Here is a 27,577-nt window from a genome sequence, read left to right as displayed (position 1 = left end):
CATGCATCACCTAAGTCCCGGGACATGCACTTAGGTGATGAGCAGAGAACCGGAAAGCAGAGGACATGGAGGACGAGGAAGGCTTAGACTGGAGAGATGAGGGAGGAAAATGTTCCTGGGAATGGTCTGGTCATGAGTAAAGATAGGGAGGTGGGACAGGGTGGTGTTCTAGAGCCACACTGTGCAGTTTTGTGTTTGGCAAGTAATTTAACCTCCCCAGGCTTCAATTTGCTCACCAAAGCCTCTTAGAGTGGATGTGGCATTTAAATGAGATAGTGTGTGTAAAAGACAACACTTAACGTTGTTAGGAGCTCAGTCAGTGAACTTGGAAGGTTGGTTGAGGCCAGATCAGAAAGGCAGTTCTGCTGCAGGGGCACTGGCTCAGAATGCACATCCCCAGGCCCCTGCACCAGAAGTTCTGGGGGACCCAGGAATGTGCATTGGAGACCAACACAGAGGCAGAATTGTTATATAAATGTTAATAAAAAGCACATTATCACCACTAATTCCCCCTAAAAGACAGCAAAGACATCAAGGTCAGCTCTGTCTCCGTCCTCTGCCACTAACCTCCCCAGAAGCTAGGAGGCAGTTCAGGTGCCCAAAGGAGATTTCACCAGTAAGTGCGTCTGAGTCCCCGATCCATCTGCGCCCTGGGCTCCAGTGGTCTGTGTGTGGCCGGCACCTGGCTCGGAACTGAGGAAGAGGTTTCAGAAACTTCCCTGGCACTTTTCCCCCCTGCTGGTGTTTGCTTGCTTTTGGGTGGTGCCAGGCTGCTGCCAGGCTGTGCATCCTCACGCAGCCTGACTACAAAGCAATGGGCTAGGGTGCAGCTTCCCCTGAGCAAGGCGAGCTTCATGTCCAGCAAGCCTGGGGTTGTGCCCACTGGCAGGGGCCTCTTCAAAAGCCCACTAATGCATTGTTTACCTGCCAATGCTGACCATCAGCGATGAATTTTTATCCAACAGACAGTTCATTCCTTAAGTCCCAACACCCCCATTTAAACACTTTGGCATAGCATTGTTCTGAAAGGTACTATGAATTGACTTCTCCAGAATAAAGAGATGAAACCCCACTGCAACCCTTTTTTCTGAGAGCCAGTGTGGACACTGTGAAGTGCGACAGCTTGGGAGGCATAGCTTGTTCTGTGACCTTGGCAGGCCACTGTCTTTCTCCGACCGTGATGTCCTACTCTGTACTGGAGGACGACCCTGCAGACCTAGCGGAGGTGTTGCAGACATCGAGTATGTCGGCAGTCAGCACACACAGGCAGGTGCTCACCACACAGGGCAATATCGCTGCCAAAATAGTCTTTTTGGATCTACACTGTGAACATCAATCATAACTTGTGACTGCTTTCTACTTATTTGTCTTCTCAGGCCGGATCATCAAGAAAGATGAGTCAGCCATCATTTCAATGTCCTGACTGTATTGTCTGGGAAGCCTCCTCCCTCCAAGACAAGGCCAGTTCTCAACCTCCCTTGCTTCCACAAAGGGGCCAGAAGGAACCCCAAAGCAGAGTCCCTGCCAGCTCTGCGATGGAACCAGGAGAGTGTGGGGCCCTGCCTTAGGCAGTGGCCCTGTGGGAACCCAGTAGGACCTTCCTATGAACATAAGGGGTGGTAGCACAATCTTGTAGTTGACCATACCTGCTGTGGAGCCCATCAGACCTGGGTTCGAATCCCAGCTCCACCACTCACTAGCTGTGTAACCTTGGGCAAGTTATCGAACCTCTCTGATCTTCTATTTCCCAAACCATGATGTAGGGGTAGTTTTACTTCATAGCATTGTGTGGATAACAGAAATCAGGCATAAAAGCAGAGGCACCTTCTCCCCTCCTTAGATGACAGCCTTTACTCCTATTGTTGCCTAACCTCTTGCTCTCAGTAACAGCGGGACAGCAGTAGAGTGCGTGTAACTCAGCAAGCCTCACCCAGTTGCCAGAACGGGTCCAGTAGGAAAAAACAATGAACTGTCTAACTCCCAGTCTCAGGAACCACAGCTTGAGAATCATTCATCCATAATTGCCCACAGAGGAAACTGAAGTAGGGGAGATGGGGCAGATCTGTAAGTCCATCCACCAGCTCCTGACCTTTGTGGCGGGATTCAGCTGCCTACCAGGTGCCCTCCCAGGGCAGCAGACGGTGGGCAGGAGGGCAAGCAGGCCTGCTGCAGGCTTTCATCAGCTATGGGCTGGTCCCCTGGTGGTTAAGACTGTGGGCAGACACTAGCAGGGGGAGCTCATGCAAAACTGCACGTAGTTCAGTGTTTGCTGTTTGCTTCATAAACGAAGTCAGGGGAGGGAGTCTGCCTCCCCTTTACTATAAATCAGATTTAAGTCCTGCAAAAATAGGACACTTCTAAGGAGGGGGCGAACAAAGAGGGAAGGGTAAGAAAGGATACGGAGGACAGAGAAATTGGAGGGGAAAGAAGGAGGGATGTGATGGGAGAGAAGGGGAAAGGGAATGAAGTGGAGAAAGGAGGGGCAAAGAAGGGAGAGACCAAGAATATAGGGCATGATGAACACTAAAGGGGAAGAGACACAAGAAGGGAGATGCTCAGGGCTTTATTGATATGGAAGATAATTGCGGAACTCAAAAAGGAAAAGGTAATACTAGGTGTGAGGTGAGTTTGCAGGCAATGGAGTGGGCAAAGTTTGAGACCCAGAGAAGGTCACCAACTTCACCGCTGGGGCTTGGAGGCTCCAAGCCTGAGGGTGGGGGCCACACTTTCAAGCCCACCTTTCCAGTCATCCTGAGGTGGTCTCCGTGGAAAGGTGCAGCAGGCCGGGAACTGTCCAGATGCCTGGTGCTGAAATGTCCTTGTGGTCCTCCGCGCCTCCGGCAGGGCTGCACAGTCCTTCAGCAACTGCTTGTTAAGCACTTACTGTAAGCCAGCCATTGTTCCAAGGGCTGGGTAAATCAGCAGTGCATAAAACAGACAAGAATCCATGCCCTTATGAGGCTTACATTTTTAGGAGAGGAGACAAGATAAGCTATAACCCTCATGTTAGAAAAGGTCAAGTTCTATGGAGAAAAATAAACTTATTCTATGGAGAGTAAGTTTAGCAAACACACCCCCAAACAGTGGTCACATGCTGTTCCCCAGAGAGGGAACACAGTGGTACAGGATGCCAGGCCTGGAAGTGAGGCCCCACATAAAGGACGAGCTGACGTTGGGTCACAGGTCACAGGGACTCTGCGCAGGGCAACCTGTCAGAGGCCAGACACCGACCCCAGCCAGCTGTCTATTTCCTCTCTGGGAGTCTCTCATTCCTGTACCCTTAGGTCATCTAGGTCTCCGCTGCGTCAGAGAGATGGGGTTCCACCCCGTGTGTCCAATGTCACCTTAGTTAGACCTGGATGATTTGAGACCCTGCCACCAGGCCAATGTGGGCAACTTACATCCTCACTCTGGCCTCAGTTTACTCATCAATAAAATAGGGACAATGATCCTTACCTAGTGAGCCAGGTTTGAGAAGGTACCAAGGAGAAAGTGGTGGCTGTATACATGGGTGGGATTCCCAGGCACTAGGGTCTCATTCTGCAGATACTGCAGAGCTCACCACAGGGTCTAACCCTGCAGATACTGAATGAAGTAACAGCAATGCTTGGCTGCTGTTCACAGACACCTGTGCTGCGTTACCCTTCAAACTGCAGCCCCAATGCTGAAGAGCACTCCCCTTGGGGTCTATAGGAGCCCAGATGGCAGCCTGGGGACAGCAGGGGTGGGGCCCAATTCTGAGTGGGTCCTTCAGTGTGGGCCACTGTGGGAGACACTTGGAGGCAAGAGGAGCCTGTGGTCAAACAAATCTGGGGAACCCAGCACACTCCACTCACCTCTGGTAGATTCCCAATGTTTACTGCCTAGTCCAGGCTCCAAGAGCCCTACTTAGCCATGAAACTCCCTCTTTCTCTCTCCTTTTTTTGGACAAACACTTATTGTCATCCTGAAGTAGGTTCCTTGGGAAATGCTGAGCTGGGATTGGGGAAGGACTTAAGAATCCTTGTCCCAGGGAGAAATTTTAGAGCTTCCTGGGGCTCTGTAACGTGTGTTTACTGTGTGCCTATTACATAGCAGGTGCTCAGTAAACACACGATGGATGGATGGATGGATGGATGGATGCACGCATGCATGAATTTGTTGCTCTATCACTTCCAAATGGTAAGGATTGAAGGGAGGAAGGTAAAAGTGATTTGCAAATCAAAGACTCAGGGTAGAATCACCTTTAGTCCCTTCTAGACCACAAGTTTGGCAGGAGTTTATTCACGATGGAATTTATTCACATAATGAAAACACAGAGTGGTAAGTGTGATGTGCTGCATTGGCAGTGGGGACCAGGGGGGAACAATTAGCTAAATGTGGGAGTAAAGGAGGTCAGAAATGGCTTCTTGGAGGTGAGCCTGAAGGGCCTTTTGGGGGAGTGACCCGAGAGCTCCCAATGTCATGTCACTTTTCCACCCATGTCATGCTTGGGATTTCTTGCTTGGAATCCACAGGCAGCTGCTATACCATGGTTGTGGTCCCCTGGGCTTGACAGAATCCATCTTGGCCCCCTCCCTCTTTTACCTGGCCCCTCCCAACACTTGCCCTTACTGTCAGCTGCCTGTCAGCCTTCCCACACCCCGAGGATGTCTCAGCATTATGCAGATGACTGAGAAGACCCACTGGAACAAGGCTCTAATGGTAAAATTACAAGCAGAATGACAAGTAAATGGGGAACTGTGTGAAAGCAAGGGGACCCTGTATAAGTCCCCCCCCACACAAAGTGCCATCTCAGAAGCCTCAGACCAGACACTCACCTCCATCCCCCCAGCACCAGCTGGAAAACGGCTCCTCCGCCCCCTGCAAACTAAAGCATGCCTGGATCTTTAAATAGGGGGAAAATGCTTCATCATGTTCTGCTTCTCCATGCAAAACCAGAAACTCCCTTCCCCCTCCTGCCTCCTCCCCAGCGCACTCTCCTTCCAGTAAAACGTGGTTAAAGGGACAGCATCATCTCTTCCCCATTGCTCAGGGTCTGCTCAGAACCAGGGGGCTGAGAATAAGGTGGAAGGCAAAGAGAAAAGAACTGGCAGAGGACTTTTCTGAGGGGTCAGTTTGGGCCCATCTGGGGGATCCCACGGAAGGAAGACCGGTGTAGATTGGAAAGGTAGTGGGGATTGAGATAACCGCCTGAGGGAGGCTGAGAACTGGGAGTGGAGTCCACACTGATTCTCTAGGGGATCGCTTCCCAGTATCTGGCATCCCCTGGGGGTCCTTTCACCTCCCAGTGGAGGAGCAGGACAGCCCAGGTGTGTGTGGGGAAACTTAACAGGAAACAGGGGATGGGACCCCTAGCAGAAAGTCGAGGGGCTGGGTCCTTGGCTCCCTTTGTGACCCTGCCAGAACTTAAACCCGCCCCTTCTCAGTTCCCCATCTGCATAGCACAGCGGTCAGGCAAGGGGGGGGATACCCTTACCTCCTTCCCCTCCCCCCAGCGCACAGGCAGAGGTTAACCCCTTTCTCTCTGACAAGGAGCAGTGCTGAAGCACCATTTGCAGCTCTGCCCGCACCCCCAGGGCATCTGAAATTAGCCAAAAGAGAGAAAAAGTCAAATAACCCCAGCAGTTGCAGGGACCCCCCAAAGCTCAAGGACCCCTTTTTATACCTGACCCTCCAATAGGGCTTACAGTGGGGAGGGACTTCGGTACCCTTAAAGCACCCCATCACTTCCCTGGGGGTGAGAAGGGATGCCTATTGGGACGCACTTATCTGTTGTGGGGTGGGGGAAGAGATGCCAAGTTGAAACTGAGGAGATGGAATGCAAAGGGGAGAGCCAGAAAGGTGGGCTTCCTAGCTGTGGGAAAGCCGCTGTCACACCCAGAGGCAGCGCGTTGGTTCCCCTCCCCCAATTCAGCCAGAGCGCCCGGCCCCACCAAGCGGAAGCTGCTGGGGGTGCTAGGGGGTTTAAGTTGCAGTCTGTCTCCGGGCAAGGCCTCCTTCATGTGCGGATGAGAAAACTGGGGTGGGTGGGGGGAAGACACAACTTGTTCAAGGTCATTTTACCGCAGATTGTGGAGTTGATTCCCGTGGGGGAAACCCTGGCATGAATGACTACTAGCACACCTGGCACTTCCCCCCACCCCACACAGGGACCCTCTCTCCCGGTTTCATGCCCAGTCCCCAGGAGCACCTCCTCTCTGGGTTTTCTGACCCTCACACTCGACCCAGGTCCCTCCTATCCCTGCAAGGACCCTCTGCCCCCTTCACTGAAGGTCCTTCTTGCTGGGACCAGCTGCAGGGTCTCCCATCTCCTAACCTATCTAGACCACTGTGCCCACACCCCCTCATCTGGACTCCCTCTCTCCCCCAATTAAGAGTAGCCTTGCAGCTCTCCTCAACTCCAGGTCTCACTCCCTGTTCTGGAGCGGCTGCAGAGTTCTTGAGCCCTCTCCTCAAGAACTGAGTGAGCCCGCCCCTCTAGCCCACTATTTGGGAAACAGTGAAACTCCATTCAGAGGTCTTCTATCTCTACCCTCCGTAGTATCCGCCAAGCCTCCATTCAGGACTACCTTGCTCCCTCCCCCATGCCGGGGCGGCTGCAGACACTCTGCACCACCTATCTTGAGGGCCTCTTTAACTAACAGGAAAATCTTGTGCCCCCATTTCATGCAGCAATCCCCTCATCCTACCGACTATAGAGTCCTCCATCGCTCCATCCCTAAGGCACTCTGCCCATAGTCTCAGCAGCTTTCCACGTTCTCTCCCTATTTCGGTCCCTTTCTCTTATTCAGAACACAGTAACAGGGTCTTCCGACTCGCATCCAGGGGTCCCCGCCGGTCCACTCTGGGAGTCCTCTACCCCCTAATCTGACCTCGAGGCGGGGGGGCTCTTCTGACGCCTCGTGGATTCCCCTTCACTCCTAGGTCCCCCCTGCCCCGCCCCTCTCACTGCGGCGGAGCCGGCCAGCCCCGGGGCAGCAGGGGAGGAGGCGGGCGGGGCCGCCTCCCCCGCCCCCCCAACTGCCGAGGGGCTGGACTCGGCCTGGCTGCTATATAAAAGGCGTCCCGTTGCTGCCGCAGTGCCAGCCGCCCCGTCCCGGCCCCAAGCTCCCACTCCACCAGCGTCCGCACCTGCTCCAGCCATGATGAGCTTCAGCGGCGCCGACGCGCTGCTGGGAACCCCGTTCGCGTCGCTGCACGGAGGTGGCAGCCTGCACTACGCGCTGGCTCGAAAGGGCGGCGCGGGCGGAGCGCGCTCGGCCGCCGGCTCGTCGAGTGGTTTCCACTCGTGGACGCGGACGACGGTGAGCTCCGCGTCGGCCTCACCGAGCCGTTTCCGCGGCGCGGCAGTCGCCTCCAGCACCGACTCGCTAGACACGCTGAGCAACGGACCGGAGGGCAGCATGGTGGCCGCGGTGGCAGCGCGCAGCGAGAAGGAGCAGCTGCAGGTGCTGAACGACCGCTTCGCGGGCTATATCGACAAGGTGCGGCAGCTGGAGGCTCACAACCGCAGCCTGGAGGGCGAGGCAGCGGCGCTGCGGCAACAGCAGGCGGGCCGCGCTGCCATGGGCGAGCTGTACGAGCGCGAGGTGCGCGAGATGCGCGGCGTCGTGCTGCGCCTGGGCGCGGCGCGCGGCCAGCTGCGCTTGGAGCAGGAGCACCTGCTCGAGGACATCGCGCACGTGCGCCAGCGCCTGGATGACGAGGCCCGGCAGCGCGAGGAGGCAGAGGCGGCTGCGCGCGCGCTCGCGCGCTTTGCGCAGGAGGCCGAGGCGGCGCGCGTGGAGCTGCAGAAGAAGGCGCAAGCCCTTCAGGAGGAGTGCGGCTACCTGCGGCGCCACCACCAGGAAGAGGTGGGGGAGCTGCTCAGCCAGATCCAGGGCTGCAGTGCCGTTCAGGCACAGGCACAGGCCGACTCGCGGGACGCCCTCAAATGCGACGTGACGTCGGCGCTGCGCGAGATCCGCGCGCAGCTCGAGGGCCACGCGGTGCAAAGCACGTTGCAGTCCGAGGAGTGGTTCCGAGGTTTGCAAACGCGCGGCGGTGGGGAGGACAGGGCGCCCCCTGCTGGTCCGGCAGCGAGGCGCAGGGTGGTGTGACGCCAGGGGATGCTGGTGCACTCTGCGCTACTCGGCTTCCCCATGCAAAGTGTATAATCCTTAGTTAAGTAATGATTTCTCTCTGGGTCTCGTGTGGGACCGACCCACACCCTCCAAAAAGGTGGCTTCACCTTTGGCTGTCCTCCTCTAGGGTCCTTATGTTTGTCCTTCAACTCTGGGCCTCTCTGGTCTCCCCCACCATAGTTAGGTAACTCTACAACGAGGCCCTTTTCCATCAGATTCCCTCTATACCTCCGAAGCAATGCTGGCTTCTGATCACAGGCGCTGGAGACTCTTTGCCCTTCAAAGTAACCTGCCTTCCACGCCCACCTTTGCCCACCCCTCCCCATTTCCTGCACACCAGCGGGGACTCCATTCTTCTGATCCTTATCAGGCTCCTCCCCACTACTTAGGGGAGAGGTGCGGCCTTCTCACATCCTTTCTCCCCAGGGGGGACCATCACTACAACCAGTTGGTACCTGAGACTGAGGTGGCCGGTGAGCCCTTTAATGTCCCCTCTCCTGGCCTGAGAAACTGGGAGCGCCGGGAGGGAGCCTCCCAAGTCTGCCCACCTCCACCGTGCTGCCCTGAGTCAGCTAGATTGCAGCTGCAGCAGCTCTGGAGCTTTTCCCAGGGTGACCTTGATCAGCACTTGTCCTCTCTGGTTTTCATTTCTCTTTGGGTTGAAACATGGGAGTGGGCTTCTTACCCTGGAAAGCTCCAGGGTTCCCTTTCTCCCCTCCCCACCCCCGCCACCCCCCCAGCCCAAGTGTAAAACTTTGTGTATTGTTCTTGGGAGAGGGTGCAGGTATTTCAGTGGGTTCCAGCCTGCGATCCACAGTGGGTAGATCATTGCCCATAGGGATGGTCTCTAAATCTTTGCCAGCACTAGAAGGGAAAGCCAGGAAAGCTGGGATTTGGATGTATGGCTTGTCCCAGTTGTCCCCCACCCCCCAACTCCTCTGCAGTGACAGAACTGTCCCCTCCCCCATCTCTGCAGCAAGGTTCCTCCCAGAGCAAACCCCTCTGTTCTCTTGGGCTTTGCCCTTGGTACAGGCAGTCCACCCTGCCCACCCACCTGGCTTCCCTTCTTCCTCCCACACCCCTAACCCAGGCCCTGGGTGTCACTATCTCAGGATTCAGGATGTTCCCTTTCAGGTGATATAGATTCGTTTCTAGACCTCCACTGGCCCCGGAAGGTCTGGGAAGCAGCAGCCCTTTGCTGGCAGGGGCCAGGTGTGGCTGCCATTGGCTCAGGGGCTCCAGTGCCAAAATGTGCAGCCAGAGGAGCTGGCACACAGGCCCCAGGCTCTGCAGTGACCTTGGGCTCTGCACAGCAGAAACCTGCAAGGAGGGGACTATGGCGACATGGTGGCTTACAGCACTGTCATGCCTTCAAAGGTCAAAGGCTCATGAACTCGTTCAACACAAGTTCATAGTTAAACTCTGAGCCACAAGTTCAGAGTTAAGCCAGGTTTCACATCTGATCCCCCAGTACTGCCAGTCCTTGCTGGGGAGCTGAAACAGGTATGAGGACCAGAAATGGGGGCTTCCTCTTCCCTGTAGGGCTTCTGGATCCTGAGCTGGGGAGACTGTCTAATCTTTGGAGTCAGACAGACTCTAGATTTGAATCCCAGCTCTGCCACTCATGAGCTGGGTGGCCTTGGGCAGTCATCATTTGCGTATAATACAAGATAGGGTGAGTTAAGCATCCAAGATGGTACCCAGCACCCAGTAGGTCCTCAACCCATGTGTGTCATCTTCTGGATGTGGGCATTGGAACACATATCCAGGTGTGTCTAACCTCGTCCTATTCCCTTCTCCCCCAGTGAGGCTGGACCGACTGTCAGAGGCAGCCAAGGTGAACACAGATGCCATGCGTTCAGCACAGGAGGAGATAACTGAGTACCGGCGCCAGCTGCAGTCCAGGACCACAGAGCTGGAGGCCCTCAAAAGCACCAAGGACTCACTGGAGAGGCAGCGCTCTGAGCTGGAAGAACGGCATCAGGCTGACATCGCATCCTACCAGGTGGGCAGGGGAGGCGCAGGGAGCCAGACTGCCTCACCTGGTTGGGTGACCCTGGAAAATCACTGTCCTTCTCTGAGCAGGGTTGTAATGGTCAAGATTATGGGCCTTGGAGTCAAATATACCAGATATACCAGCATGTCTTTCTAGGTATCAGATCCCATGAAACTTACCGGTATCTCTTTCTTTTTCACTGAATTCCTTCAGTGAAAAATAAAGAAGGGGGGGAAATGCCTGCTGAGCACAGCTGTGAAGGTTAAGGAGATGGACAAACTTTTTAAGAGATGAGTGTGTTCCTGGCTGGCGTGGTTCAGTTAGTTGGAGCATTGGCCCATAGACTGAAGGGTCATGAGTTCGATTCCCAGTCAGGAAAGTACGAACAAGTGACCAACTGATGTTTTTCTCTCTCTCCCTTCCCCTCTCTCTGAAAGCAATGAAAAATTGTCCTTGAGTGAGGATTAGAGAGAGAGAGAGAGAGAGAGATGGAGAAAAATGTGAGTGTGAATGTTTGTAGCGGGATTTGATCACAATAAGGGTATTTGGTAAATAGTAACCAGTGTCTTTGAGTTTAAATAACCTGGGGAACGCCTTGGCAGATTCCCCACTAAAGACAACTGCAAAAGAAAACATCACTTTAAAATTGTTTTTTTAAATTTTTTATCCTCACTCAAGGATATGTTCATTGTTTTTAGAGGGAGAAAGGGGAGAGAGAGAGAAAGAGAGATATCAATCAATTCCCGACTGGGGATTGAACTTGCAACCTAGGTATGTGCCCTCAGGAATCAAACCCACAACCTTCTGGATGATGCTCCAACCAACTGAGCCACCTGGCCGCGGCAAAAACGTCACTTTAAAAAAATTATTATGCAAATAATATGTGGCAATGATAGAAAAAAAAAGTTAGAAAACCAAGAAAGCAAAAAAGGAGGCAATGAAAATCAGTCATAATGGTTTACTCTAGGTAATTAATTAATTTGTTTATTTATTTTAAAAGATTATTTATTTATTTTTAGAGAAAGGGGAAGGGAGGGAGAAAGAGAGAGAGCAACATCGATCGGTGGCCTCTCATACATGCCCCACCCAGGAAGCACCCCTGCAACCCAGGCATGTACCCTGACCGGGAATCGAACCAGCGACGTTTCACTTTGTGGGATGATTGATACCCGACCAACTGGGTCACACCTGTCAGGGCCATAATGGTTTACTTTCAGCAGTGGTTAAATGGGCCTGGGAAGAAGCTTCAACTCATTTAGCTTCTGAGCTTCTGTATATTGTCTCATTTGTCAATAACAGATGCTTCCCGAGCCCTTACTATGTGGCAGGCACTTTGGAGAACTGGGGAAGCAGTCGGGAGTGAAAGCAAACAAGGCTCTGTTCCCACTGAGCATTTTCTAAGCTTAAGAGATCTGTAAAAATTCAACTATCGTCTTACTAACCAGTTATAACCATCATTAGAATCTGGTGTGTTTCAGTCTAGATGCTTCCCAGGCAGAAGTTACATACATAGCTGAATTTTTGCTCCACGTGGTTTCCCTGTTCATGAAGGAGGCCCCCGCAGCTTTGACAGGGTGGGGGTTGGTTCCAGCTGCACGCTGGACAGGACTGCTTTGGGTTGCATGCCCCCCAAACCCACCCACCCACCTGCCCAGCCTCTCTGGTACTGAGGACCGGGCATTGGCTGGCCCTTGACGTGTATGTGGCCTCTCCTCCTCAGGAAGCTATCCAGCAGCTGGATGCTGAGCTAAGGAACACCAAATGGGAGATGGCAGCCCAGCTCCGAGAGTATCAGGACTTGCTCAATGTCAAGATGGCTCTGGACATTGAGATTGCTGCTTACAGGTGAGGTGGGCCAGGGGCCCTTCAGGGTGGTGAGGAGCCCCTATATTCTTGCGAGGAGCTAAGCCTTGGGCTTTAAGCTCCCCCTGTGAGGCAGCCTGCCTGTCTGGGAGATCAAGGTGAACTTTTTTTATTGTGGTGAAATATATGCAACATCAAATTTGCCATTTAACCCTTTTTAAGTACAGGGTTCCGTGGCATTAAGAGCATTTACGCTGTGGTGCGACCATCACCACCATCCACCTCCCGAACTTTTTCATCATCTCGAACTGAAACTCTGTGTTCGTTAAACATGACTCCCCACTCTCCTTTCCTCCATTCTCCTTTCTGAGAAAGAAAAATCTTTGTTTTTTAAAGATCCTTTTTAAAGGAGAGACACATCGATATGTGAGAGATACACCAGTTGGTAGCTTCTCACACGCTCCCAGCTGGGGACCTGGCCCGCAACCCAGGCATGTGCTGGGACTGGGAGTGAGACCGGTGACCTTTCGATTTACAGGCTGGCGCTCAGTCCCCTGGGCCACGTTTCTCAGCCTGGGCTGAGAAACAAAACTCTTGAGAGTGACTTATTTTCATCCTGACAGTGACGTAGAGGGTTAAAGCTCCTCACCCCTTCCCCCAATTCAGCCAGCTTTGCGTTGGAGGGGAAAGAGGTAGTCGAGTGCTCAGAGGCCTTTACACTTTCTCTCTCAGAGTCTCCTAGCTCCCTAAGCATTTGTTTCCTGGGGAAATGAAATGGGAGCGGTAACAAGAGTACCTACATGAGGACCATTTGACATCTTGCTCCCCAGCGTGTCCTCCGTTTGGCTGAAATAAACTCTTCTAAAAATTCTTAACACTAAACAATAACAAGAAAACACAGTAACCGTGTCATGGGTTGTTGGGAGGAGCTAATCCTGCTCATGAGCTAATCCAGGGAATGCAGGTAGCACTGGGCTCACAGAGAAATTCCTCAGTAAATGGCAGTCATGGGGAAGCCACGAGACCTCCCAGCTTAGCAGCTTCCTGCTATGGAGCAGAGCTGACCCCATGAGGACCTGTCCCCGTTGCTGTCTGCTGACCCTTCACTTCCCACCTGTTGACCCTGGGCTGTAGTCCTACTACTCAAAGCCTGGTTCATGAACCGGCACAGTCAGCATCATCCGTGAGCTTTTTAGAAAGAAGTACTCTCAGCTACCTGCTCCCAGACCTGCTGAATCAGAATCTGCATTTTAATGGAATTCCTGGGTGATTCCGATGCCATTAAATTTGCAAAGCACTGGTCCATGGAGGTGGCCCCACACTTACTCTGACACAGGCATTTCCAGGCCCTTTTTATTCATCATTTCATTGAAACAATCTTCTGAGGGAGGGGCTCTTAGGACCTTTTTTTTAAAACCAGTGAGGAAACTGGGGCTTAAAGAGTTTGAGTGGCTTGGCCAAAGCCTCATGTCTAGTGAGTAGCAAAGAGCAAACACTTGCCACCATCACCCTGTTCCCAAAACCTAAAGGATGAGAACGCAAGATGACAGGGGACCCTTGAAATTCAAATGGGAACTTAGACCCCTTAAACCCAAACTCATAAGTGTGAAATTCTTTGCTCAGGCCCTCAACTTTTTCTCGAATAACATTTTATTTATTTATTTAAAAAAGAATTTTATTTATTTATTTTTAGAGAGAGGGGAAGGGAGGGGGAAAGAGAGAGAGAGAAACATCTGGGGACCTGCCTGCAACCCAGGCAGGTGTGCTGATGGGGGATCGAACTGGCAGCCTTTCACTTTGTGGGACAGCACCCACCCACTGAGCCACACCGGGCAGGGCTCTTGAATAATATTTTAGTTGTGGGAGAATAATGTAAATTTTGTTAACGTGGGCATTCTCTCTCTAGGGCAATTTTTCAAGGAAAAAAAAGTTGTTTTATATCATAAGTTGCAGCCTTAGTTAGCTGCATTAAATCAGAACAATGCCATTAGGGTGTGGATTCCGGGGGGTTCCTGGGATGATCTGCTAAGTGACTTTCTCCATTCTCAAAGTGCCCACCGGTCATGTTTTTTCCCCTGCCGAAGTCCCTATCATGGACACTGCGGACCTCCAGAGAAAACCAGGAAGACCCCGAAGTCATCAGTCTGCTCTGAGCTAATAGTAATGTGTTCCATTATCCTTTCTGCAGAAAACTCCTAGAGGGTGAAGAGTGTCGGATTGGCTTTGGCCCAAGTCCCTTTTCCCTTCCAGAAGGACTCCCTAAAATCCCTTCCACGTCCACTCACATAAAGGTCAAAAGTGAAGAGAAGATCAAGGTGGTAGAAAAGTCAGAGAAGGAAACTGTGATTGTGGAGGAACAGACAGAGGAGATCCAAGTGACCGAAGAAGTGACTGAAGAAGAGGAGAAAGAGGCCAAAGAGGAGGAGGCCAAGGAGGAGGAAGGGGGAGAAGAGGAGGAAGCGGAAGGGGAAGAAGAAGCAGCAAAGTCTCCTCCAGCAGAAGAGGCTGCATCCCCAGAGAAGGAGGCCAAGTCCCCAGAGAAGGAAGAGGCCAAGTCCCCAGCGGAGGCCAAGTCCCCAGCCAAGGCCAAGTCCCCCATGAAAGAAGAAGCAAAATCGCCAGCTGAGGTGAAGTCCCCTGAGAAGGCCAAGTCCCCAGTTAAGGAAGAAGCAAAGTCACCAGCTGAGGTCAAGTCCCCTGAAAAGGCCAAGTCCCCGGTGAAGGAGGAAGCCAAGTCCCCAGGGGAGGTCAAATCCCCAGAGAAAGCCAAGTCCCCAGCCAAGGAAGAAGCAAAATCACCAGCTGAGGTCAAGTCCCCTGAAAAGGCCAAGTCCCCAGTGAAGGAAGAAGCCAAGTCCCCTGAGAAGGCCAAGTCCCCAGTGAAGGAAGAAGCCAAGTCCCCTGAGAAGGCCAAGTCCCCAGTGAAGGAAGAAGCCAAGTCCCCTGAGAAGGCCAAGACTCTTGATGTGAAGTCCCCAGAAGCCAAGACCCCAGTGAAGGAGGAAGTAAGGTCCCCTGCAGACATCAAATCACCTGAAAAGGCCAAAAGCCCTAGCAAGGAGGAGGTCAAGTCCCCAGAGAAGGCCAAGTCTCCTGTGAAGGAGGAGGCCAAGGCTCCTGAGAAGGAGGTCTCCAAGAAGGAAGAGCTGAAGTCCCCCACGAAGGAAGAAGAGAAACCCCAGGAGGTGAAGGTCAAAGAGCCCCCAAAGAAGGCAGAGGAAGAGAAAACTCCAGCCACGCCAAAGACTGAGGAGAAGAAGGACAGCAAGAAAGACGAGGTGCCCAAGAAGGAGACTCCAAAGCCTGAGGTCCAGGAGAAGAAGGAACCTGCTGTGGAGAAGCCCAAGGAGCCCAAAGTTGAAGCCAAGAAGGAAGAGGCAGAAGATAAGAAAAAAGCAGTGACTCCCGAGAAGGAGGCTTCTGCCAAGGAGAAGGATGAGGCCAAACCCAAAGAGAAGACGGAGGTGGACAAGAAAGACGATGCCAAGGCCAAAGAACCCAGCAAAGCAGCAGAGAAGGAGCCAGAAAAGCCAAAGAAGGAAGAGACGCCAGCAGCCCCCGAGAAAAAAGATGCCAAGGAGGAGAAAGCCACAGAGGCCAAGAAGCCTGAGGAAAAACCCAAACCAGAGGCCCAAGCCAAGGAAGAGCCCAGCAAGGAGGCCCCCACACCCAGCAAAGCCCAGACAGAAAAGGCTGAGAAGTCCTCTAGCACAGACCAGAAAGACAGCCGGCCTCCAGAGAAGGCCGCAGAAGACAAGGCCCCCAAGGGCGAGAAGTAAGGTAGGGAGAAAGGAACATCTAGAGCAGCCAAAGAAACTCAGGAGGGTGTGGGAGCTCAAGCATAACACATTTTCATTTTTCCCCTCCCTTTTCTTTATATAAGAAACTCCGCTTAGATGATGGGGCTCTCCTTCACCAAACAGAAATTTCTGTTAGCAATATGTTAGCAAGGAGGGGCACTCCCCACCCTACCCCCCACATCCCAAACCCTCCCCAGGCGACAGACCATTATGTTATGACGGCTTATGTAGCAGAATGTGATCTGTGCCGAATGCCACATGTAAGCACTTGACTGTGAAAGCTGCCCCCCTTCCTTCCAAATAAGTGCATTTATTTCCTGTATGTGCAACTGACAGATGACCGCAATAATGAATGAGCAGTTAGAAACACATTATGCTTGAGATGTCTTAACCTATTCCCGAATGCCTTCTGTTTTCCAAAGGAGTGGTCAGGCCCTTGCCCAGAGCTCTCCATCTTGCAAGAGCTGGGGTGGGTGGGGCTGGTCGCCACTGAATTATTCCAGGGCGCACTTTTCCACTGGAGTCCACTTTCAATTGCTTCTGTGCAATAAAACAAAGTGCTTATGAAATTAAGATGCTGCTGCTATTATTTATTCTCTTCCCCCAGGGACAAGGCCAGGGGAGGTCTAGATGTCACAAGAGTGCGCAGCACTGAGCAAGCATAGGGGTTGTCTTGAGATTCTGGGACCCATTACGTGGCCCCTCTTGTATTACTTCCTGAGCATAAGTCACGTGCCAGGCAGTGGGCTAGATGCGTAACTTTTATGATCTTGTAGACAGATGGCCGGGTGCATGGTTTCTTAGTGAGGTCCATGGATCACCTACATCAGCATCATCTGGGAGCCTTATAAAACGGGTTGATTCTAGCCTAGACCATTGAATTGGAATCTGAGAGGCAAGACTGGGAAAGGTGAACTCCCACTTGATGCTAATGCATACTGGGGTTTGGGAACAGGTGAGGTTCTAAAGACATTGAACAGTCTATTTATATAGTCAGCACATGTCCTCTCTTGTAAGGAGGCATGAGCCTTCTGAATGAGGGACCATCTGCAACTGGTTCACCTGAAGTGAAGAGTGCAGTCATCACTATTGGGAGCAGTTTGTCAGCAGTCACTTACCAGGACTCCGACATGCTTCTCCAGACACGCTTTGGAAGCTGTGTTCTTGTGGATTTATGTGGGGTCTTTACTGTTAAATTTTTGTGTGGTTTCCAACTTTGGGACTGTCATTAACCCTTGTTCCGTTAGCACCTCTCCTGGGTATTGCTTCTTTCCCTGACCCAGCCAGATGGTTCTCAGACCCACCATATTCTCTGATGGCACTATACCACTGGTCACTGGTGATTGGTCCAATGATGGCCACCTGACCCCAGCTGAGCCGGTGAAAGTCTTTTCCTGGGATTTTAAACTTGGGACCAGTCAGAGTGGTAGGCGTCTTCTGGCTGTGGAAAGTGGGCATTAGGGAGAGGATAGGGAATCACAGCTGTGGGCTGCCATTTTCCTGGCCTTGTGGAAAAGCTGGTCTGTGAGAGAGGATTAGATAGATAAACAGATAAGACACTTACTAGTCAAGGCACAGATTTCAGGTCCCTGATTTTGGTGCTCCTTTCCATGGCCATTCTTTGAGCTGAGCCAGTAAAGCCCCTTTTTTTGCCAAAGCCAATTCGGAGCACAGCTCTGTGATTTGCAGCAGAAGAGCTGTGAGTAACAAGGTGACTGAAGGAAACGGTTACTGTTAGAAACCAAGGGGTGCTGTCCAGACAATGGGCCAAGTGCCTCCTCAAAGTTCTGCCCAGGGTCATCTCAGCCCATGGTCCACACCTCACCTTCAGCAACCATCGTCATTGTCATCTGAATTTTTAAAAGGAACGGTACCACAACAGTTTAGGGTGGTCACATTTAAACAAGGGGGTCCTTAGGTGCCATTTTAGAAATGGTTTTGATTGGCTCTTCAAGTTACCAAACACACCCATGACCTCTACAAAAACCTAAGCATTAATTTCCTGAGCAGCTCTGTCGTAGGGAAATCAGACCCCCCACAAGCCCTGGCTCTTAGCTACAGTATTGAAATTGGGGTCTGGGACCTAGGGAACCCCCATGTGTATTGTCTGTAAAAAGTCATGCTTGAGCTCCCCAAATTGTTTACAACAGTAATGACTACCATTTACAGCCATGTTTTTACATAAATTGTCTCCAGTTCGCATGGGAATTTTTCAAGGTAGCTATTCTGATGCTTATTTTAACAGTGAGAAAACAGATGAGGTGAGTTGCTCAGAGCCGCACAGTTGGTACGTGGTAGAGCCAGGATTTAAACCTAGAACTTGACTCTGGAGCCCATATGTTCTCTGTCAGACCACGCCACGGAATCCTGAGCAAGTTGTTTTTGCGTAGGGTGGAATTGTTTCTAGGACATGGGGCTTTCAGTGCTAAAACTGGGAAAGTCCTGGGCAAATGAGGATAAATTGCCGTCCCTCGTGTTTGGACAGCCACTTTAGCACATTTCAGGATATTGCAGATGACGTGACCTATTGGCTTAAACACTATTATGGATTGCATTGTGTACCCGCCCCCCCCAGATACATATGTTGAAGCCCTAACCCCCAGGTGACTATATTTGGAGATAAGGTCTTTAGGGAGGTAATTAAAGTTAAATGAGGTCATCAGGGTGGAGCCCTAATCCAATAGGACTGGTTCCCTTATGCAAAGAGGAAGAGATGCCAGAGAGCTGTCTCTGCAGGTACAGGTGAGAGGCCAGGTGAAGACACAGTAAGAGGGCAGCCATCTACAAGCCAAGAAGAGGTCTCTCCAGAAAGCAATTCTGATGGCACCTGATCTTAGACTTGTGGCTGACGGGAGTGAGAAAATTAATTTCTGTTGCTTAAGCCACCCAGTCTGTGGTGTTTTGTTTAGGAGCTGGCCTACCTGAAACACTCAAGGATGGTTCAAGTATAGGCCCAGCTTGATTCACGGGCTGAAATGAAGTCGTTAGGACTTGATCGTGCCTTGTCCCTCAGCTCTGCTTTCCTCAACGTTGGCTTCTGTGGTAGGCAGCCTCTGAAATGGCTCCCAGTGTTCCCCACTTCCTGTTATTTGTGATTTTTCAATCTCCTCCCCTTGAACCTGAGCCTGACCTAGTGACTTACTTCCAGTGACTAGAATATGGCAAAGTGAGGGGACGTCATTTCTAAGAGTAGGCTACCAAAAGATTCTGGCTTCTGTTTTGCTTGTTTTTGCTTGCCCTCTCGCTTGTTCTGATGGAACCCAGCTTCCATGTTGTGAGCTGCTCAAAGGCGAGGTCCGCATGGTGAGGAAATGAAGGAGGCCTCTGGCCAACAGCCAGTGAGGAATGGCAGCCCTCAGTTCAATAAGAATCTGAATCCTGCCCACAACCACGTGAGTGAGCATGGACACAGGTCCTGCCTGGCTGTCTTCAGGGGAGACTACAGCCCCAGACAACAACCTAACACCTTGTGAGAACCTTACGGAAGAAGCACCCAGCTAAGCTGTGCCTCAGTGATAGATGTTTGTTCTTTTAAGCTGCTAAATTTTGGGGGTAGTTTATTACACAGAAATAGGTAACTGATACAGCTCCTCTCTCAGGAAGGCTGCCTTTTTCATGGAGATCCTAAGTAACTATGGGGCTAGTGCCCTTCGAGGTACAAACCAGGGAGAGACAGAATCTGTCCTCACCAGGTCACCCTAAGTCTGAGGACTCAGTGTCACTAGACACTTGGGTCATAAGCCCATCCTGAAATTAACGGAACACACTAATCGGACCTGCTGGGTCACGTGCCGAACGTTAGGTCCAAAGGTGGGTCAGCCCATCTGAATTACATACATGGGACCTGACATTTCAGAGCCCAGAAATAGAGAGAGAAAAAAAATCTTCCAGAGAGAGAGAGAAAAAAAAACCCAGGACAATAAAGAACAAGAATGATCTCGAAGTTCTCAACAGCAAGGGTGGCAACTGCCTAGAAGTCTATATGAATATAATAAGTGTGAGGGTAGAAAACAGACAATTTAAAGCATACAACATCTCAAAAACTTAATTCCCACAGATCCTTTATCTGAAAGTTACTAGAGGACATGCCCCAACAAAAAGAGAACATAACATCCTCCCCCAACCCCCCCCCCCCCCAAAAAAAAACCCCTGGGAATATAGAAAACAAGGACTACAACAAAAAAACTCCAGGATGATGACAAAAAGGAATTACAGAACAATAGCTATGCAGCCCCTAGCCAGTTTGGAGTGGTATGGGAGGAGAAGGGGAGCTCCGGGAACAAAAATTAAACTGATATGTTCTATGCACCATGTATAAAACTGAATTGAAAGACTTACTGAACTATTGGAGAGTGTGGGAATGGTTAGTAAATTTCAAAGAAAACAAAACAAATAATGAAAGGAAAGCAATTAACTCCAAGACAAACAAAATATTATATATGAGGAAGTATGATTGATACACTAGTCAATTCAACAATGGTAAAATTTACATAACAACAAAAGCAATGAGTATAGATTACACTCAAAAGTAAGATAAATATATGGGAAAGATGGAGAAAGTGGAATGTGTAATTAGTCAAAAACATTCATCTCTCATACTGGTCTGGAGAAAGTGCTTAAGACTGATAAAGCAAAGGAAAAACTGAGAAACTATCACAGACTGGAGGAGACTAAGGAGATATTATGTCTCAATGCAATGCGGTATCCTGGACTGGATTCCTGTGGGGGGAAACTAGTGAACCAAATAAAGTCTGCAGTTCACTTAATAATAATGTACAACCCTGGCTGGTGTGGCTCAGTGGATTGAGCGCCGGCCTGCAGACCAAAAAGGTTACCAGTTCTATTCCCAGCCAGGGCACATGCCCGCCTTGCAGGCCATGTCCCCAGCAGGGAGCGTGCAAGAGACAGCCAGTGTTTCCATTGCAAATCGATGTCTCCCTCTTTTTCTTTCTCTCTCCCTCCCCTCTCTCTAAAAGTAAATAAAATATTAAAAAAATAATAATGCACCAACATTAATCTCTTAGTTTGACAAACGTACCATGATCATGTAAGATGTTAACATTAGAAGGAGCTGAGTGAGGTTATCCAGGAACTCTAAGTATTGTATTTGCAACTTTTCATTAAGTTAAAACTTATTTCAAAAATTTTTTAAAAAATTGATGTATCAAAAGATTACATATGATTAAAAATGCAAAGGTAAATACCATAACCTAAGATCTAGAGAGGAAGACAGGGGTCGAGGGAAAGACACAAAGGCCCCTATGCATTATACTAAAGAGAGAGTAACTAGTCAAGAAAATAGGGACCAAAACATCATTTAGTCCAATCTCCTCATTATATAGATGAGGAAACTGAGGCCAGGGAGGCAGGAGCCTAAGGCCAAATAGCCAGTTAGTGGCATAGCTACACTTTCCGATTTGTTCTGTTAAAAAAATACAGGTCAAATGGGTATTAATTAAGAATCTGACTTTTTTTAATTGCCCTCAATGACTTTTACTTAGAAAGCCAACATCTGCTTAGCTTTGAAATCAGAGGGAAGACATGCTGGGTGTTACGAGCTATGAGCATTCATGGGTCACTGACTCAGCCAGTGTCCATGGAAGATAAGAAGGGACTCGTCTAGACTAGAACCTGGGCCATCAGCTTTGACACCACCATACCACCACCTCCTAGGCAAGGACTGGCCCTGGACTATATATTTTATGCCCACAGTTTAACAAAAGCCCACGGTTGACCCTGCATTTTTCAGTTGAGGAAACTGAGGTTCAGAGAAGTGGACCTTGTCCAAAGTCCTAGAACCAGGAAGAAGTGGAGCCTGGATTTAAATCCAGGCCTGTCTGACCGCAGAGTCCAGGCTCTTTCTCACTATCCCATCCTCCTGCCCCATCTTCTCCCAGGACATAACAGATGATCACGCCCAAGCCAGATGCTGATGATATTGGGAATGCCAAAAGCCCCAGCCCTCCTTGATGAGATCATTCTTGTGGTGGCCCCAAGTGGCACAGGCAGGGCAGAAGGATCTCACCTAGCTGCCCCTCTTCTTTTGCCCAAAGTGGACATGCTCCCGGGCTGTTTAGTTTGCCAGATACCACCCAGGACTGACTTTAACCATCTGCCAAACCAAATCATCCTTCCTCTCTCTGGAAGGATAACAAGCCTTAAGAAAAACCAATGAAATCAATTTGCTAAGAAATTGCTTGTCAGATGTCAGGCCTGGAGGACACAGACAATACGACCGTTTGGGGATGCAGCCTTCCTGCTAGGTAGCTGTTAGCTTAGCAGATACAGCTGAGTTAATGAAAAACATCCTTCATTTTTTTCCCCAAGGAGCTTGTTTTACAGAGGATATGTTAGGTTCTGCCTGTGATAATAAACCACTACATCTCAATGCCTTAACACAAAGAAAGCACCTTTCTCATTCATGCTGTGTGTCCACTGCGGGTTGGCAGGAGTCTCTGTTCATAGTGGTCACTCAGGGACTCTAGCTAATGGGGGATCCACCTAGACCCAGGCTTCTAAGTTGACTGAGGCAAGGGAGAGGGAATGTGGCTCCCAGAACTTCTACCTAGGAAAGAGTAATAAACAAACAAAAAAAGGTAAGATAAGGAAAAAACTTCTATCTGGAAATGATAAAGCTCTCTTCTAGCAACATCTCCTTGGCCAAAGCGATTCATGCAGTTATGTCTCACGTCAGAGGGGATGGGCAGAGTTGTCCCACCAAGTGCCTGGAGGGAGGGGTGCAGGGGACTCTCTTGGAGAGCAGCACTGATAGCTCTAAGCAGTGTCCCAGAGACTTCTGACCCAGCAGCTCCTGAGGGGATGCACTGGAGGTTTTCATAATCAGCAGTACTGCTTCTGTTACAGGTGGTCAAAACAGAATTAAACTAGTTTAAGCAAAATACTGCTACTGATAGTTAATAACAATCATATTAGTTTACATAACCAATGAGTCAAAAAGTTTGAACTGCTTCAGATATAGCTAGATCTGGGCGAAATGTCAAACAATGGTTCTCTAAGATGCTGTCACTCATTTCTCCATCTCTTGCTGCTTTCTTCTGTGTAGGCTTCATTCTCAGGCAGGACCTCTCCCTGTGGTCTCCAGAAGCTTCGGGCTCATATCCCACCAGTCTAGTGAACTCTGGGGGGGGAAAGGAACTCTGTCTAATACTCTGGGAAAAGTCCAGGGGTTGATTCTCATTGGTCTGGTAAGGTCACATGCTCCTCTCTGAGCCAATCTCTGTGGCTGGGTGTGCACAGGACACTGATGAGCTAGGCAGAGGTCACTCACCCATTCCTGCAGCTGGGGTATGTCAGGCCCCTCAAAGTGAAGTTGAGAGTTTGGGAGGCATGGTTCCCAAAGGAAATTAGAGGTACTGTTACCAGAAGGAAAAGGAGTGGATGCTGGGCAGCAACAACGCAAATGTCTGCAGTGGCTTGAGTGCATCGAGCAGAGGATCCAAAGAAGCGATTTTACCCACCGCTAGCGGGTACACAGAGAAAGTAATGGCGGGAATGAACACTGACAAAATCTTCGTGCAAGGCAATCTAACGAGTGTATCAAAGACCTTAAAAGCTTCGTTACTCTAACCAAAGTATGCCACTTTCAGGAACGTATCCAAACTTAAATGACAGGTCTGTACAGGAATATTAAAGTGAACAAAATATGTTCCCTTAAGCCTTGTTTCTATTTTGGAAAAAAAGGAAAATACCTTGAATATACAATAGTAGAAAATTCATTAAATGTATTAAATATTTATATTAGTAAACATGTTGCAGCTAAAAAGACTAGTTTTTAATTTTAATAGTTCATATCGAGACCTAGCAGGCATCTATAGAATACTTCACGCAGCAACAAATTCCTAAAAAGCCACAAGCTACTGACAATGACTCAAGATGAAACAGAAAATCTTCACAGACCTACCACAAAGAGAGATGAAATTAGTAATTTAAAAACTATCCACAGAGAAAAGTTCAGGCCCTGACGACTTAACTGGTGAATACTACCAAATGTTTAGAGAAGGATTAATAGCAATCCTTCTCAAATGTCCAAAAAATTGAAGAGGAAGGAACACTTCCTAACTCATTTGCAGAGGCCTGTATTACCCTAATGCCAAAGCCAGACAAAGAACCACAATAAAGCCACAGACTAATACCCCTTATGAATACAGATGCAGAAGTCCTCAACAAAATGCTAGGCAAATCCAATCCAATGACATATTAAAAAGATTGTATACCATGACTATCCCAGACATGAAAGGATGGTTCAACGTAATAAAATCAATGTAACACCACCTTAAACAGAATGAAGAAAAACCACATGATCATAATAGATGTTGCAGTTGGCCTTGTATGAGTGATGGGTGTGATGAGCCTGACTCCAGCCAAGGGTGAAGCCCAGCTTGGCCACGGACTGGTGGGTGTGTTGTTGGCAAGGAGGGATGGGGCCAGAGGGCTGGGCTTCCAGAGCCTGGGAACCCTCCAGCAGGGGAGTGGGACCTCAGGCCTTAAGTGAGGAAAGACCTTCCTCACTTAAGAAGCCCCTTGGCCAGGCTGAAATCTGTAGAGGAGGGACAAGAACCGCTCCCTTTTGCTGAGCAGTGGTAGGTAGGCGCGGTGCTCAGATACTTAGTCCCCATAACCACCTTGTGAGGAAGGTTCGATTGTTACCCCTGGTTGCAGTTGAGAACTCCTGAGGCTCAGGGTGAGTCAAACAGCTGCTCAGGGGTGGAACAAGGACCCAGATGGATCAGCCTGACACTGAGCTGTAACTTTTAACCACCAGAGTACTCCGAGTGTACATGCGTTGCTAAAATGAATAAATGGCCCAGCAAGCTACATGGAGGCTGAAACTACTCTGGTGAAAAGGAAAGCCTTGAGGGCAGACAGGCTCTGGGCTTGCACCCTGGGTGGGCGGCTTGAGAACCACTGGAGCATGAACTGGTCCTCTAATCCTCTGAGCCTCAGTTTCCTCATTGGTTAAAATGGGAATGTGTACTCTTGGTGGCCTGTTGTAATTAAATAGGACAGTGAATGTAAAATCGCAATGAGTACAGAGTCTGACCCAAAATAGATGCTTAACGCCTGTTCTCACCGGAGGCTGCTGAGCACTATGAAAAGGACAGAGTTGGGGCTACACAGACAGGGAGAAAATTCCTTTGGAAGTCTGGTAGCTCTGCTCCTTCCTATGAATGGGGTTTTTAGCTTTGCTTCCCACGAGTGATCAACAGGCGCACCCTTTAAATAAAAAGGGTCTCTTGGATTTATTGGTAAAGTTAGGAAAGGGCAAGCTGGGAAGAAAACAAAGGAGAAAGCAGAAGAAATAAAAAATATGGATGGCAGCTTAAAAAAGTCAAGGAACCTGGGCTGCGTCCCGCCCCCCCCCCCCAGGTACAGGAGGACGACAGAAAGGGTTGAGGTCTGGGATGAGTCCCAGGAAAGGTCAATTCTGGCTGAGAAGGAACCAAGCCAGGCCCCTTCCCTAGTCTGCCTAACCAAGGCAGAAATGGCTCAGTGAAGTAGCTTAAAGGGGCTGGATTGTCCTGGGCTTCTCACTAGTTTTAAAACTCTCCCCTTACCCTGACTGGGTAGCTCAGTTGGTTAGACCATCACCCTGAACACCAAGGTCGCAGGTTCAATCCCTGGTCAGGGCACATGTAAAAATCAATCTAAGGATACAGCAGTAAGTGGAACAACAGATCAATGGGTTTTTTTTCCCCCTTCCTTCTCTCTCTCTAAAATCCATAAATTAAAAAACAAACACCTCTTTCCTTAAGGCCAAAGGATTCTTCTGTTCACCCTTTTCTCCTTTGAAGAAAAACCTTTTCTGAAGGGCGACATCCCTGCCTAGAAAACAGAGCCTCCTCCCAGCCCTCCCAAGCTTTTTGCAACCTTGTCCCAGCTAAGGGAGACAAGCTTTTGTGCTGAGTCAGTTTGGCTGCCTTCCAGCTAAGGGAGTGGAGACCGCAATGCAGGGGCCATTAAAGGAACTATTTTTAGGCCCCATTTCAATCTTATTGAGCACAGGCTGAGATGCAAGGCCTGAAGGTGGCCAGACCAAGGGGATGCTGGCAGGGACAGTCCCAGGCAAGTAGGTCAGAGAAGAGACAAGGAGCTCTCATTCTGTGCAGCAGAAGTGCCCAGAGCCTCATGCTGCTGCCCAAGGTGCAGAAGACAGAAGAGGGGGAGCTGCTCACAGAGAAAGGGGTCCTTCTGCATTATTTGAGAAGTCACCAATAAAAAGGAGGGAAGAAAGTACAGCAACTTGCAAAAAGAGACTAGGGCAATGTGCACGGTGGGGTGTTCGGGGGGGGGGGGGGGAGTTGTTAAAAATACACTACCTCAAGCCCATCTTGGGTCCACTGAGTCCGAATATTAGAGTGGGGCATGGGAATCTGCATTGCTAGTTGGCTCCCAGGATGGGTGACTTATGCATGTTGAAGTTCAAGGACCTCTGGGCTGGACAGTATCCACCTCCGGAATTCAAAGGAATGATGTAGGATGAGGGCAAGGAGAGGCATGGATAGTGGTGGCTATTTCAGAGCCACCGGAAGTGCCCTTCTCCACTCCTCACTGGACTCAGGCTTCCATCTGTAAAATAAAGGGACCTGGCAGGGCTAGGATTCTCCTCGTTCTTCCTCAGAAATTCCTTGTTGCCAGGTGCTCAGTGAGCAGCTGAGGGGACAGGAAGATAACAGCTTTTATACCAGAGGTCCGTGTTATTCAAAGATAATCGGTAAAAGTCCATTTAGCGTGTAAACACATATATTGGGACCAAACTCCAAACTATGTTGTGGGAGAAGAAAACCATTTGATTGGGACTATCACATAAATAAAATCTATGTACACTGAAAGTTGCTAAAAGAGTGAATCTTAAGTTTTTACCACAAAACAATTACCCACGCGAGGTGACAACGGGTAACTAACCTTACTGCGGTAATCAGTGTGCAATATGTATCGAGTAACCAGCCGTACACCCCAACTCACACAACGGTGTGTCAGCTATACTTCAGTAACGCTGAACTTACTTCATCTTGTAGCAGCGACCTTTAAATCATGCTTGCAACTATGTAATAATTCTTCAATATTTTTACAACTTTGCATCATACTTCTTAAAATGAATAAAGAATGAAGAGAGTGCTGATTTGAGGGAGTACGATTTTTCTGACAAAACTGTCCAAGAACACTGATGCTATCCTTCGCTGTGTTCGACTTTTGCAGGATTACAAGAGGTAATTTTGCAAACATTTTAGAAGGCGTTACCTATTTCCCCAGGACTTCTCTTAATCCTCTGAGAGTCAAACCGTTATTTTTGGAGGCACTTAGCCTGTTATCACCATGAAGATGAAGATTCTCAGATGTCACCTGGACTCACTCTGCCAGAGCCCCACTGGGCGGCAGCTCTGCATGTGATTCTCCACAATCACTCATCACCTTCATAAATCCTGCAAGATTTACAATTATTCTTTGTGATTTACTTGTCGCCTATTTGCACTGCACCGTCAGATGTTCGTGACACCCAATGATCAGAAAACCTGGCCATCAGAGGCAATGACAGGCCCAGGGGAAGGGGGGGGGGAGGGGAAGGAGGAGCTTTTGCTTTTGTGCTGTGCTGACTTCGGCTTGCCCTGCCACCTCCTAGCAGGATCTTAGAATAATAAACACCAAGATAATGAGGACGTCCCAAAGCAGAAACAACTAAGCCGAATGTGGACGAGCAGGCAGCATCCTTTGTAGACTCAGAATCTTCTGTACCGGGCTCTTCTTGAGAAAGCCCAGCCACAAAAGCTCTTTCACATGTGCTATGGCTTCTACAGGCCCTTGCAGACTGCAAAGGCTGTCCCTCTGCTCCCGAAAGAGCCACAAGACAAAGGCCA

The 27,577-nt window shown here is 49.8% G+C and overlaps 1 protein-coding gene across 1 annotated transcript; it reads left to right on the top strand.

The window, feature by feature from the left end:
• The first annotated feature begins 7,076 nt into the window (after positions 1 to 7,076).
• NEFH (neurofilament heavy chain) lies at positions 7,077 to 16,292 on the top strand. Its single transcript, XM_024567146.4, has 4 exons — positions 7,077 to 8,007; positions 9,911 to 10,110; positions 11,822 to 11,946; positions 14,093 to 16,292. The coding sequence occupies exons 1-4, from the start codon at positions 7,125 to 7,127 to the stop codon at positions 15,681 to 15,683; spliced, it is 2,799 nt and encodes a 932-aa protein (XP_024422914.2). The 5' UTR covers positions 7,077 to 7,124; the 3' UTR covers positions 15,684 to 16,292.
• Positions 16,293 to 27,577: the final 11,285 nt, after the last annotated feature.

This window comes from Desmodus rotundus, chromosome 7, assembly GCF_022682495.2.
Source record: "Desmodus rotundus isolate HL8 chromosome 7, HLdesRot8A.1, whole genome shotgun sequence".
Lineage (NCBI taxonomy): Eukaryota > Metazoa > Chordata > Mammalia > Chiroptera > Phyllostomidae > Desmodus > Desmodus rotundus.
This window is presented reverse-complemented; position numbering and strand designations above follow the sequence as displayed.

What these genes read in the sequence shown, in the direction of transcription:
- NEFH (XM_024567146.4), top strand. Translation starts at nt 7,125, where the DNA reads ATGATGAGCTTCAGCGGCGCCGACGCGCTGCTGGGAACCCCGTTCGCG. An exon ending in CTGACATCGCATCCTACCAG is followed by an intron (nt 10,111 to 11,821) that starts GTGGGCAGGGGA and finishes TCTCCTCCTCAG; the next exon opens with GAAGCTATCCAGCAGCTGGA. An exon ending in ATTGAGATTGCTGCTTACAG is followed by an intron (nt 11,947 to 14,092) that starts GTGAGGTGGGCC and finishes TCCTTTCTGCAG; the next exon opens with AAAACTCCTAGAGGGTGAAG.